This window comes from Microtus oregoni, unplaced genomic scaffold (assembly GCF_018167655.1).
Source record: "Microtus oregoni isolate MIOR12 unplaced genomic scaffold, Mior012 000026F_ref0000081, whole genome shotgun sequence".
In the NCBI taxonomy this organism is placed as follows: domain Eukaryota; kingdom Metazoa; phylum Chordata; class Mammalia; order Rodentia; family Cricetidae; genus Microtus; species Microtus oregoni.
Genome location: NW_024543085.1, coordinates 25,884,061 through 25,894,876, shown reverse-complemented (window position 1 = coordinate 25,894,876; position 10,816 = coordinate 25,884,061). Strand labels below are relative to the sequence as shown.

The 10,816-nt window shown below is 41.8% G+C and overlaps 1 protein-coding gene across 2 annotated transcripts in view; it reads left to right on the top strand.

The window, feature by feature from the left end:
* The first annotated feature begins 793 nt into the window (after positions 1–793).
* Tmem209 (transmembrane protein 209) overlaps positions 794–10,816 on the top strand; it is a 28,688-nt gene continuing 18,665 nt past the window's right edge. The window contains exons 1-6 of one of the 2 annotated variants that reach the window (XM_041675576.1): positions 794–856; positions 1,708–1,844; positions 2,019–2,077; positions 3,869–4,000; positions 4,522–4,763; positions 7,425–7,626. In XM_041675576.1, coding sequence (XP_041531510.1) covers positions 854–856; positions 1,708–1,844; positions 2,019–2,077; positions 3,869–4,000; positions 4,522–4,763; positions 7,425–7,626 — 775 coding nt within the window. In that variant the 5' untranslated portion in view covers positions 794–853. Of the gene's footprint in view, positions 857–897; positions 1,034–1,707; positions 1,845–2,018; positions 2,078–3,868; positions 4,001–4,521; positions 4,764–7,424; positions 7,627–10,816 lie in introns of those variants that run through there. The other variant, XM_041675575.1, reaches the window with a different exon arrangement.

The window sequence follows — 10,816 nt, the reverse complement described above, 5'->3', positions numbered from 1 at the left end:
AGTCCTCTAACTTGGGTCAGTGTTGCCACTCCCAAGAAAGTTCTTCCAGGGCTGATTGTGATGGATGTCCCTCCCCCAGTCTCCTTGTTTCCGCTTCACCTGTAGGATTCAGACAAAGCCCTTTGGAGCAATAACCAGAGAGCTCCCCGCCCCATAGTCCACATCGGGAGCAGTGGTACACTGTAAGAACCGGCACTAACTACAAAGTAAAATCCGACTCACCTCCCTGGCGAATCTTTTCTCAGTACTTTGAAAGAACATTCAGGGCAAAGGTGGGCTTTTGTCGTTTTGTTTTTAACCTCAAAACCACTAACTTCAATAGAACTTTCTAGTTTTTCTTCCTACTGCTGCAACCCCATTAGGTGGATATTTGAGAATTGAAGTTGGGTCAGAGTAATTGGGGTAAACATTTCAAAGCAGGAAAAATGCTTTGTCATTGCTGATTGTGTCTGGACACATCAGGCATGCTTGTATCCTACCAATTAGCCATCCGGCTAAATAAAACCTACTTAAAGATGAGCCCATACGGATCCTAAATAAATCTATAATTAATAATATTTAAAAATTCAGCTTGTTACAATCATTACTTTTTACTAAGGGCTCAGAACGTGGTCTGAATTTTGCAGCTCAGCTTTCTCCCGGTAGCTGAGTAGGAGCCACAAATCCGAGGGCGTTTCCCTGGCAACGATCGCTGCCCTGGTCCCTCTGCACCACCCCCTCCTTCTCGCGAGAAGAGACGGCCGGCCCGGTCCTTCCGGTAATTGGAGTCTTTCTAGCCCGCCGCCGCCTTAGGCTTGGCTTCGCGCATGTGCAGTAGGGAGTGGCGCGAGTTCGCGGCTTCCGGCTGAAGAAGATGGTGCGTTTTGGGGGGTTGTCTTTGTGATTCCTGGACGTGGAGTCCACGCGGTCCCTCAGAGTTCCACGCCTAAAGTTGTGCCTGGGGTTCAGCCAGGGGAGGATGTAGCCGAAAGTCCTGCCACTTGTAGTGGAAGGGAAGAAAGACACAAGGAGGATGAACAAAGTTTATTCAGAGGTAGCCAGGGAGGGCAGCTCTCCTACGGGAGTTTTGGCGCGGGGCTGGATGGCGGGAAGGATACTAGTCTGCTCTGTAGAATACGACTTCCAGGAGCTGCCATATCAGACTGCAGACCTGAGCCTAGCAAGACAAAGGAAATACAATTCCACTGTACCAAAACTGAATGCACGTGTTCCCTATCTCTCTTGACCCTTCACCTGCTAGTACCAGACCACCTCATTAGTAAAGCCTTACAATCTCGTCACCAAAAGGAGATCCCAGACCTGTAGCAGTCCAAGGTCAGGGTTAGAGTCTGTCACAGTAATGACAAAACTTGGTATCTTGTGTCTCTTCATCTAGACATAGTAACATCCTCGAGTCAGACAAACCGTGAAATCTTTGAGACTTAATAACAAACCCTTACATTATGAAACAAGACATTATCATTTATTGGAACCATTAGTTTCTCTGAAATAACCAGCCAGTTCTCTGTTGATTTCTCTGTAGTACAAAAGAAGGCAATTATTTTAGGACACCCTTTTCAAATACTAATATTAAGGTGGAGGGATGGGGGGGAGGAGTTGGGAAGAAATATTAAGGAAGAGGAAAAGACTGTGGGGTTGATACTTTACAACAGACACTTTTGATTTCCTTTGATTAATTCCAGGCTGTCTTACTTTGATTTTGAATAGATGCAAGGAGAAGCAAGCCCCAGTGCTTCTCTTATTGACAGAACCATCAAGATGAGAAAAGAAACAGAAACTAGGAAGGTGGTTTTAGCCTGGGGACTCCTAAATGTATCCATGGCTGGAATGATATATACTGAAATGTAAGTTCATCAGCCCAAAAGTGACATTTTAAACCATCATTGGCTGGTTCTATGGCTTTTCATATTTCTTTTGGTTTTCGGTGCTTGGTTGGTTGCTTTGTCATGGAGTTAGGGGGTGGTTTTCTTTTGTTTTTGTTTTTTGAAATAACTGAAAAGCATTTCTAATCTTTTCAGGACTGGAAAGTTAATTAGTACATATTATAATGTGACATACTGGCCCCTCTGGTATATTGGTAAGTAATTAATTTTCACTGGAATTTAGATTTACTACAAATGAAAACTTGCTTATAGTTTAATTCAGCTTAGGATTCGCTCTTTCATTCAGAGACAAATAATGAATTACCTGCTCTGTTTCCCAAGATGTTGAAAACAACAGAGAAGGAACTAGGAAAACATTTTGTTGTTGTTGTTGTTTTGCTTTGTTTTTTTTTTTTTTTTTCAAGACAGGGTTTCTCTGTGTAACAGTTCTGGCTGTCCTTGAACTTGCTTTGTAGATCAGGCTGGCCTCAAACTCACTAAGATTCACCCGCCTCTGCCTCCCAAGTGCTGGAATCAAAGGTGTGCACTACCACCTCCCAGCTAGGAAAACACTTTTTTTCTATGGGAAGAACATTCTAGTAGGAGACTGAGTCAGAGGATTATTTCAAGTTTGAGGACAGCCTGGCAGTAAATATCTAATCCCACCCGGTGCTTGGGAGATGGAAGAAGAATCAGAAGTCGGAGGCCAACCTGGCATGGCACATGAGACCTTGTCTTTAAACTACGCTAATAAACAATACAGAGTTAATTAGCTAGGAGCCCTACAGCTTGTGGGTGATGAGGTTTATCTTAGCCGTTCCTGAAATACACTCTCTCTTCTTCACCTTCGAGACCAGACCAGATAGAAAGAGTCCTAGGGATATCAAAATAAATGTGTAGCCTATGCAAGTTGAAATCAGTGTGGACAGCCAGCGGTGGCTTTAATCCCAGCCCTTCGGAGGCCAAGGCAGGTGGACCTCTCAGTCCAAGGCCAGCCTGGTGTACAGATCTAGTTCCTGGAAAGTCAGGCTATACAAAGAAACCCTGTCTTGGGAAAACAAACAAGAAAGAAAGAAAGAAATCGATCATGGAGGAATAGAGATGACTCCGAGGTCAAGAGCCATACTGCTTTTGCAGAGGACCCAGTTTTTTTTTCTGGCTCCCGGATGGTGACTCACAACTCCAGTACCAGGGTTCCAACACCCTCTTTGGGCCTCTGCCTATACCAGGCAAGGACATGGTGCACATCCGGGCAAAATACAGACGTAAAATAACTTTGAGAGTGGGTATGGCAGATGGGAAAGGACGGGATTCAGGATTATCACGCCTATGGTAGAGTCATGGTTCACTAACACACTGGGACTCCCAAAACTCACTTGACTATTAAAACGAATGTGGAAATATCTGTTATACGGGTTTATAAGAATTAGTGATTAGTTTAAAACTCAGTAGCGAATATGATCTGAGCCTACTAGACTTTGGTTAGGTGGTATCTGTTGTGAGGAATAAGAAACTAGTTTTTAATTTTTGATGTTAAGTTGCTGAAAATGGAACCAAGACCTTTTTGCTTTTTAAAGTAATAGATTGGAGCGGGAAGTGGTGATGCAAACCTTGAAGGTAAGCATTTGGGAAACAGGCAGGTGGGTCTTTAAGTTCCAGGACAGCCTGAGCCACACAGAGGAAACCTTGTCTTGAAAAACCTAAATAAGTAAATAAACAAATAAATAATAATTTGGAGCCTGAACTACACAGAGAAACCCTGTCTTGAAAAGCCAAATAATAATTAATAATAATTTGGAGCTGGAGAGGTTCTTATCAGGTAAAGCTACTCCCAGCAGGCATTATGACCTAAGTTTGATTTCCCAGAACCAATATAGTTATAGGAGAGAACCAACTTGCACAAGTTGCTCTCTGACCTCCACATGCCACTCCCCGCACACAAACAAATAAAAAGACTATTTTTAATAATAATAATTATTATTATAATAGTTGTTGTTTTCTTCCAGAACTTGCCCTGGCATCTCTCTTCAGTCTTAACGCCTTATTTGATTTTTGGAGATACTTTAAATATACTGTAGCACCAACAAGCCTGGTGGTCAGCCCGGGACAGCAAGCACTGCTAGGGCTGAAGACGGCCGGTGAGTGCAGAGTGGGGAGAAGGCAGTGGCCCCGTTTCTGAGTTTTCCCTTGCCATAGACTCCGAGCTAGTAGGCCATCTATTAGCATTAAGTCAATCTATAGGATTAACTTATTGTGATTATCATTGTTGTTTGTATAAATTGAGTGGACTGTCATACAAGTTCATGGAAATACGTTTTACTGTTTTAAACATCGTGGTGGTAGTAAACAATGATTAGTTGTGTTTGTGTAATAATGTTTACTGTAATTTAATAGTCATATCCTTTTGTCACTTTCTTTTGGTATTTCTGCGTAGCTCTGACTATCCAGGTTGGCCTGGGAGGCAGAGGCAGGCGAATCGTGTGCCACCACACCCAGCCCTTAAATCCATTTTCATAATTCTCCCTATACCCAAGAGACTGAGGCAGAAAGAGCTTAAGGTCAAGGCTAGCCTTAATTATATAGCAAGATCTAATTTTTTAACTTTCTGTTTTAATTTAAACCTATATTGTATGTGTAATTTATGTTCTTTTCCTTCTAGTTGTGCAGACTACGCCTCCCCGAGATCTGGCAACCACCCAAGTCCCTCCCTCTCCACCTTCCCCTTCAATTCAGGGTCAGAGTGTATTAAGTTACAGCCCGTCTCGTTCACCCAGCCCCAGTCCCAAGTTTGCCACCAGCTGTATGACTGGGTACAGCCCTCAGCTGCAAAGCCTGTCCTCAGGCGGCAGTGGCTCGTATAGCCCTGCTGTGACCTACTCTCCAGTCAGTGGTTACAACAAGGTAATGATCTTTGCTCGGCCAGCGATACTATTTTAGAATTGGGAGTTGCGCTAAAATCACCCAGTGAGTTCAGGTTTTGCCTTTGGTTAGTGAGGTACTGAGGAACAGTGGTTAAGAACATACCGCGTTTCCTGTCACTCTTGCAAGAGTTCTTTAACAGCATCTCAACACTAGCATTTCTGGAGATGATAAAGCATGACAGTCCCCAGCCAGTTTCAACAGTCTTGAAATAATATGAAACTTTGGTTTCTTTTATGCATGCTTTCTCTATTTAAGCTTTTTGTGTGTGACGACTTCACTTTTTTGTAGAATTTTAATACTTTGTATCCTGCCTGGTCCTCTTAGCTAGAACCAGGGGTCTTCATCCAGTTTGGTTCTGAAATATGGATGCTTGCTTTGTTGTGGGTAGAAATATTTAAATTCCTTAGCAATGTCAGCGCTGCTCTAATTTTTTAGGGTATTACTAGCAAAATTTCTAGGTTGAATTTCAATTCTGCAGGGCGTAAGGCTGCAAGAAAAGTGTCAGAAGAGAACCAGTCTGTCAGAAGTTCTGACCGCCATGGTGGGCTAATATCTCTAGCTACTGGTTAAGAGAAGATTGCTTCAAAGAAAGCAGCAGTCTGTCTCTGTCTGGTTGCATAACGTTGCTTGAAATTCCGTGCTACTAGTCATCCAATATTAGGTGGTAGAATCTTTAAAATTTTGTGCACGTTGAATATGTGAGAAATGTGTAGTTACAATCCTTAACCCACAGGCTAGCGTGGCTTTTTTGTTTTTTTTTTTTTGTTTTTTTCAAGACAGGATTTCATTGTGTCTCTAGCTGTCCTGGAACTCACTATTATTTTTAATTTATGTGCACATTTGTGTGAGGGAATCAGATCCCCTGGAACTGGAGTTACAGACAGTTGTGAGCTGCCGTGTGGGTGCTGGGAATTGAACTCGGGTCCTCTGGAAGAGCAGCCAGTGCTCTTAACTGCTGAGCCATCTCTCCAGCTCCAGGTGTTTTTTTTGTTTTGCTTTGTTTGTTTGGGTTTTTATGGTGGTGGTGGTGGTTGGGGGGGGGGGTGTTGAGACAGAGTTTCTGTGTAGCTTTAGAGCCTGGCCTGGAACTAGCTCTTGTAGCCCAGGCTAGCCTCAAACTCACAGAGATCTGCCTGCCTCTGCCTCCAAAGTGCTGGGATTAAAGGTGTGAGCCACCACTGCCCGGCTGGTTTTTTTGTTTTTTAAGAAAATAATAGTTTTTTTCTTTTTAAAAAATATGAACTATATTTTGATTATATTCTTTTCCCTCCTGGGTATGGCGTTTTGGGGATTTTTGTTGTTGTTGTTTTGAGTCAGGGTTTCTCTGCATAGCCAGGTTTCCCTGGCTGACCTGGAACTAGCTTCATAGACCAGGCTGGCCTTGAAAGTTTCTAAGCCAGGGGGACACTCAGTGAGTAAAGTGCTTGTTTTACAAATCTGATGAAAAGAGAGAGAAATTCTGATAAATGAAGTAAGCATTTTAAAGTAGTAATATTGATGAAAGTATACCAAAATAGATCCCCCATCCTCTTCTGACAGGAATATGATTTACAGTAACACTTTGATTTAATAGATGTAAGTAAGAGTTTTAAGGGTTCTGTGCTTTGGCCAAATAATTTCAATTTGAGGAGTCTGCCCTAAAGAAAGCTCTAAAGGACTGGCAAGTGGGCTCAGCAGGTAAAGGTATTTGCCACCAAGCCTGAGGACTTGAGTTTGGTCCTCAGGGCCTGCATGGTAGGAGGAGAGAAATAGCTTCAAAGGCTGTCACCTGGCCAGCACACCCACCTGCCCTGTGGCCACATGAGCATCATCGCAGCAAACACACACAAACACCCCCCCCACTTAAATTTAATGAAAATTAATTTTTAAAGTTACCAAAATTCCAGCAAGAATTTATGTACAGTGATATTCATAACATTAGTTATAACAGCCAAAAACTCGAAATCTAAATCCATAGAATAGGAATGAAAAATAATTTAAAAAAAATTTTATAATTAATATGCAGGTATTTTTTTAAATTTATTTATTATGTATTAGTGTTCTGGGCATCAGATCTCATAGATGGGTGTGAGCCATCATGTGGTTGCTGGGAATTGAACTCAGGACCTCTGGAACAGTAGTCAGTTCTCTTTTTTCTTTTCTTTCTTTTAAGGTATAGACAGTCTCCTGTAGCTCAGGCTAGCATCAGACTCACAGGATAGCTGAGGACAGTGAACCTTGAAGTTCTTATCCTCATGCCTCCATCTCCCAAATACTGGAATTATATGCAACCACAGTTTTTTTCTAAATACATTTTAAAACTGAAAAATTACTCGAGATAATTCTTATTTTATTAGTGTGGCTCATACCCGGGTTGTCAGGCCTGTGTCTTTGGATGGCAAGCACCTTTACCTGCTAAGCCATCTTCCTGGCCTCTGTTGATTTTTTTTTTAAAACTGTTGTTGTTTAGATAGAGCCTCATGCAGCCAGGCTGGCCTGAAATTGCCCATGTAGCAGGGGCTGGTCTTAAACTCAGTCCTCTTGCCTCCATCTTCTGTGTGCCAGGATTTCAGAGATAGCTTGCATATATTACTTTTAAAAATCAAAAATAAATGTTTGCATTTCAATTGAAAGTAAATCCCATCCTGTCTTTTTGTGCAGCTGGCGAGCTTTAGTCTGTCTCCTTCTTCCCCGTACCCTACCACTGTCGGCCCCGTGGAGAGCAGTGGCTTGAGATCTCGCTACCGCTCCTCACCCACGGTCTACAACTCACCTACTGACAAAGAGGACTACATGACAGACCTGCGGACTCTGGACACCTTCCTGAGAAGTGAGGAGGAGAAACAGCATAGAGTTAAGCTGGGTACACTTTGTTTTCTTCTGATGTACATATTTGTGTTGTCGCTTCGCATGGTCCTTAAACTGATAGATTAACATGGCTGCCCTGAGCAGTCTTGAATCTCTCTCTGCGGTAAATGTAAAACCTTTCACACAGCTAGAATGTCCCTAAACTGTGGTTGTGCGTGTTCTCAAGCAGCGTAAAGCAAAGTATATTCAAATGATAGCTCTCCACGAGTCTTTTTGGAAGACAGGGGTGCAGGGCAGGGGAGGGGGGCATCATTGCCCCTAAAAGTGCTGCTGGGCTTTGTTTTGTTTTTTTAGTACCATTTTAAAATTTGTCTCTAAATAATTCCTTAAAGCCTCTAGTTTACCTAGGGAACCAGCGTTAGCAAGTCTTAATCTATTTGAGGTGGATTTGATTATTACAAAGTCAATTATTTGAAACCAAATTAGGTTATTGAACTGAGTAATGATTTTCCCCCCAGGAACTTCCACAGAAAAACACATTAGGTGCAAAAGCGTGGCCATGGTGAAGAAGCCAAGTTATTGGAGCATGGCTCTTTGTGTCGCCTGAAATCTCTCTGGGGGTTTTTAATTTAATTCTGCCTGCAAGTGCCACAAATGTCAAAGAAACAAATCAATATTATCTTGTTACTTCCGTCTTTTTTGAAATTTGAAAGTATTTGAAGTATACTGGAAATTACAGAGTAGCACAAAGAACAATTGATACATATCTTTTATGATTTTCAGATGCTTTTCATTTCTTTTATATCTTTTTCTCTCACGTTGAGAAATATTGTTATCGATGTTTGTAAGTGTTATTGCTGTTGCTTTTCCTTGTCAAGCCAGACAAGCCCTAGTTAGCTTTATTTCCTCCTAGGTTAACTGTGCTGTGACCAGAGATTCTGATCCATATCTATTCATGTTTGGGCTTTCTCTTCTTTCTCTGTGGAGGGAAGACTTTAATCTTAGACTTGCTTGGAGGCTCTCTGGTCACTTTTGTATAAATGGTTCTGACACATTGAAAAGAACATGTACTCTAAATTCTGGTCTCTAGTTCTTTGCCTGGTATGTCTTTGTCTATTTCTATACTTTTAACCTCTCTGCTATGTTTTTAGGCTTTAGGTAATTTAAATATTCTGCATAAATTTATTAAAAAAATTGCAAACCTACTTGCTCTCAGGCTGTGTAAATATCCTGTTATAAATTTGAATGCTACTTTTAACACTGTTTAAAATTCTTTTCAAACTTATTGCTATGTTCTCATGGGGATTTTTATGTCTGTGTTTTTGATGCAGTCATATAGGCTGGTGTGGAATTTATTACGTCATCTAGGCGGTCTTCAAACATAACAGTGCTCTGACTTGGTCTCCTGAGTGCCAAGCCTGTTTGTATGGGACTTTGTGACGGTATTAACTCATCTTTATTTTCCCCATACAAGTGTATGGGGAACACGTGTGTGTATATATGATCAACGCAGGTGTCCCTTTCGTGGGTGCTGTTCACTTTGTGGTTTTTGACATGGGTTCTATTATTGGCCTGAAACTTGGCAGGTAAGTTAAGCTGGCTTGCCAGCTGCCCCAGGAATCCACTTTCCTTGGCTTCCCTGGTACTGCCATCAATGGCCCATAATGCTTAACTTGTTTTTTAAAGATTTGTTTTTGCCTGGGTGTGATGGCACATTCCTTTAATTTCACCTCTCTAGTGATAGAGGCATGTGGATCCCTGTGAGTTACATAGTCCAGGACAGTTAAGGCTAAAAAGACTTCTGTATTCTTGACATTTTTCTTCGACATTGTACCCACCTGTACCCCATCTTTCCCATTTTTGCTTGTCTTCCTTTCCCCTCACTTTCTAGATCCACAAAATAATACAGATTCATCCCATAGTCTCCCTGGCTGGCCGAGGGGCCACTGTGCTCTCCGTGGACTGGATTCGTAGAGAATAGTATTTAGAAGTTAATATCTGAGTGTTGGGCATGCTGTTGTACTTAGGTATCATATTTCAAGTTTTTAGAACACACTGCTAACAAATATTGACAACTTAGTTCTCCAGGAGTAAGAAGCTAGGCACACATAATACATTCATTTTGTCTCTCCCTCACACATGCCCAAAGGTTTTTGCTGAGTCATTTAAAATAAAAGTTGTAGACTTTGTGATACTTCTTCCCTCAGTATTTTACATGTGTCTCCTGAGAACAGGACATTTCCCCCTATAACTTCAAAATGAACTTCTTACCTTTGATACACCACTGTAACTCAGACACATTAATATGGTTGACCCAGAGCCAGTGATAACTGACCTTTTTCAAAAAAAAAAAAACTTACTTTTTTCTTTTACTGATGCAGGCTGCTCCAATTAGTTGCACTTCTTTTGCTGTCTTTAACCTAGAAGGTGTGTGCATGTGTATCTTTGAAAAGACACCCAGCTAGTGTGAAAATTGGGTTTTGTCCAGTTGTTTTCACTTTGTTTCCTGGTAGGAACACACAGCTCAGCAGATGTGTGATACACTGGCCTGTGGAGATGGAGAATTGCTTCTCTTGGTCCTGATGGTTGCAAGCAGGTTCCTTAGTAGTTGCCCTTCGATTACTGGCTTCCAGCCACCCTTCCTGCAGGATCCACCAGATGGCGTGCCCAAGTGGATTAATGCAAGATGGTTGCAAGTAGAGACTTCCTTGTGGGTTCCTTCCACGTGTGGTGATCTGGCATTCTTCTATAAGAACAACCTTGTTGAGGGCTGGAGAGTGGTTCAGTGGTCAGGAGCACTGACGACTCTTCCAGAGGGTCCAGATTCAGATTCCCAGCACCCGTGTGGCAGCTCTCAACTGTTTGTAGCTCCAGTTCCAGGGGATCTGACACCTTCACACCAATGCACATAAAATAAATTAAAAAATAAAACAAAACAACCTTGTTTATCACTCAGCCCAGTTGTTTTTAGTCACTTTGGACTCAGAGTTTAGCTTTTCTCAAATATGCTTGATTTTTTTTTTAATTGATTTTTATTGAGCTCTACATTTTTCTCTGCTCCCTTCCCTGCCTCTTTCTTCCACTTCAACCCTCTCCCAAGGTCCCCATGCTCCCTATTTACTCAGGAGATCTTGGGTTTTTTTCTACTTCCTAGTAGATTAGATCTATGTATGTCTCTCTTAGGGTCTTCATTGTTGTCTAGGTTCTCTGGGATTGTGATTTCTAGACTGGTTTTCTTTGCTTTA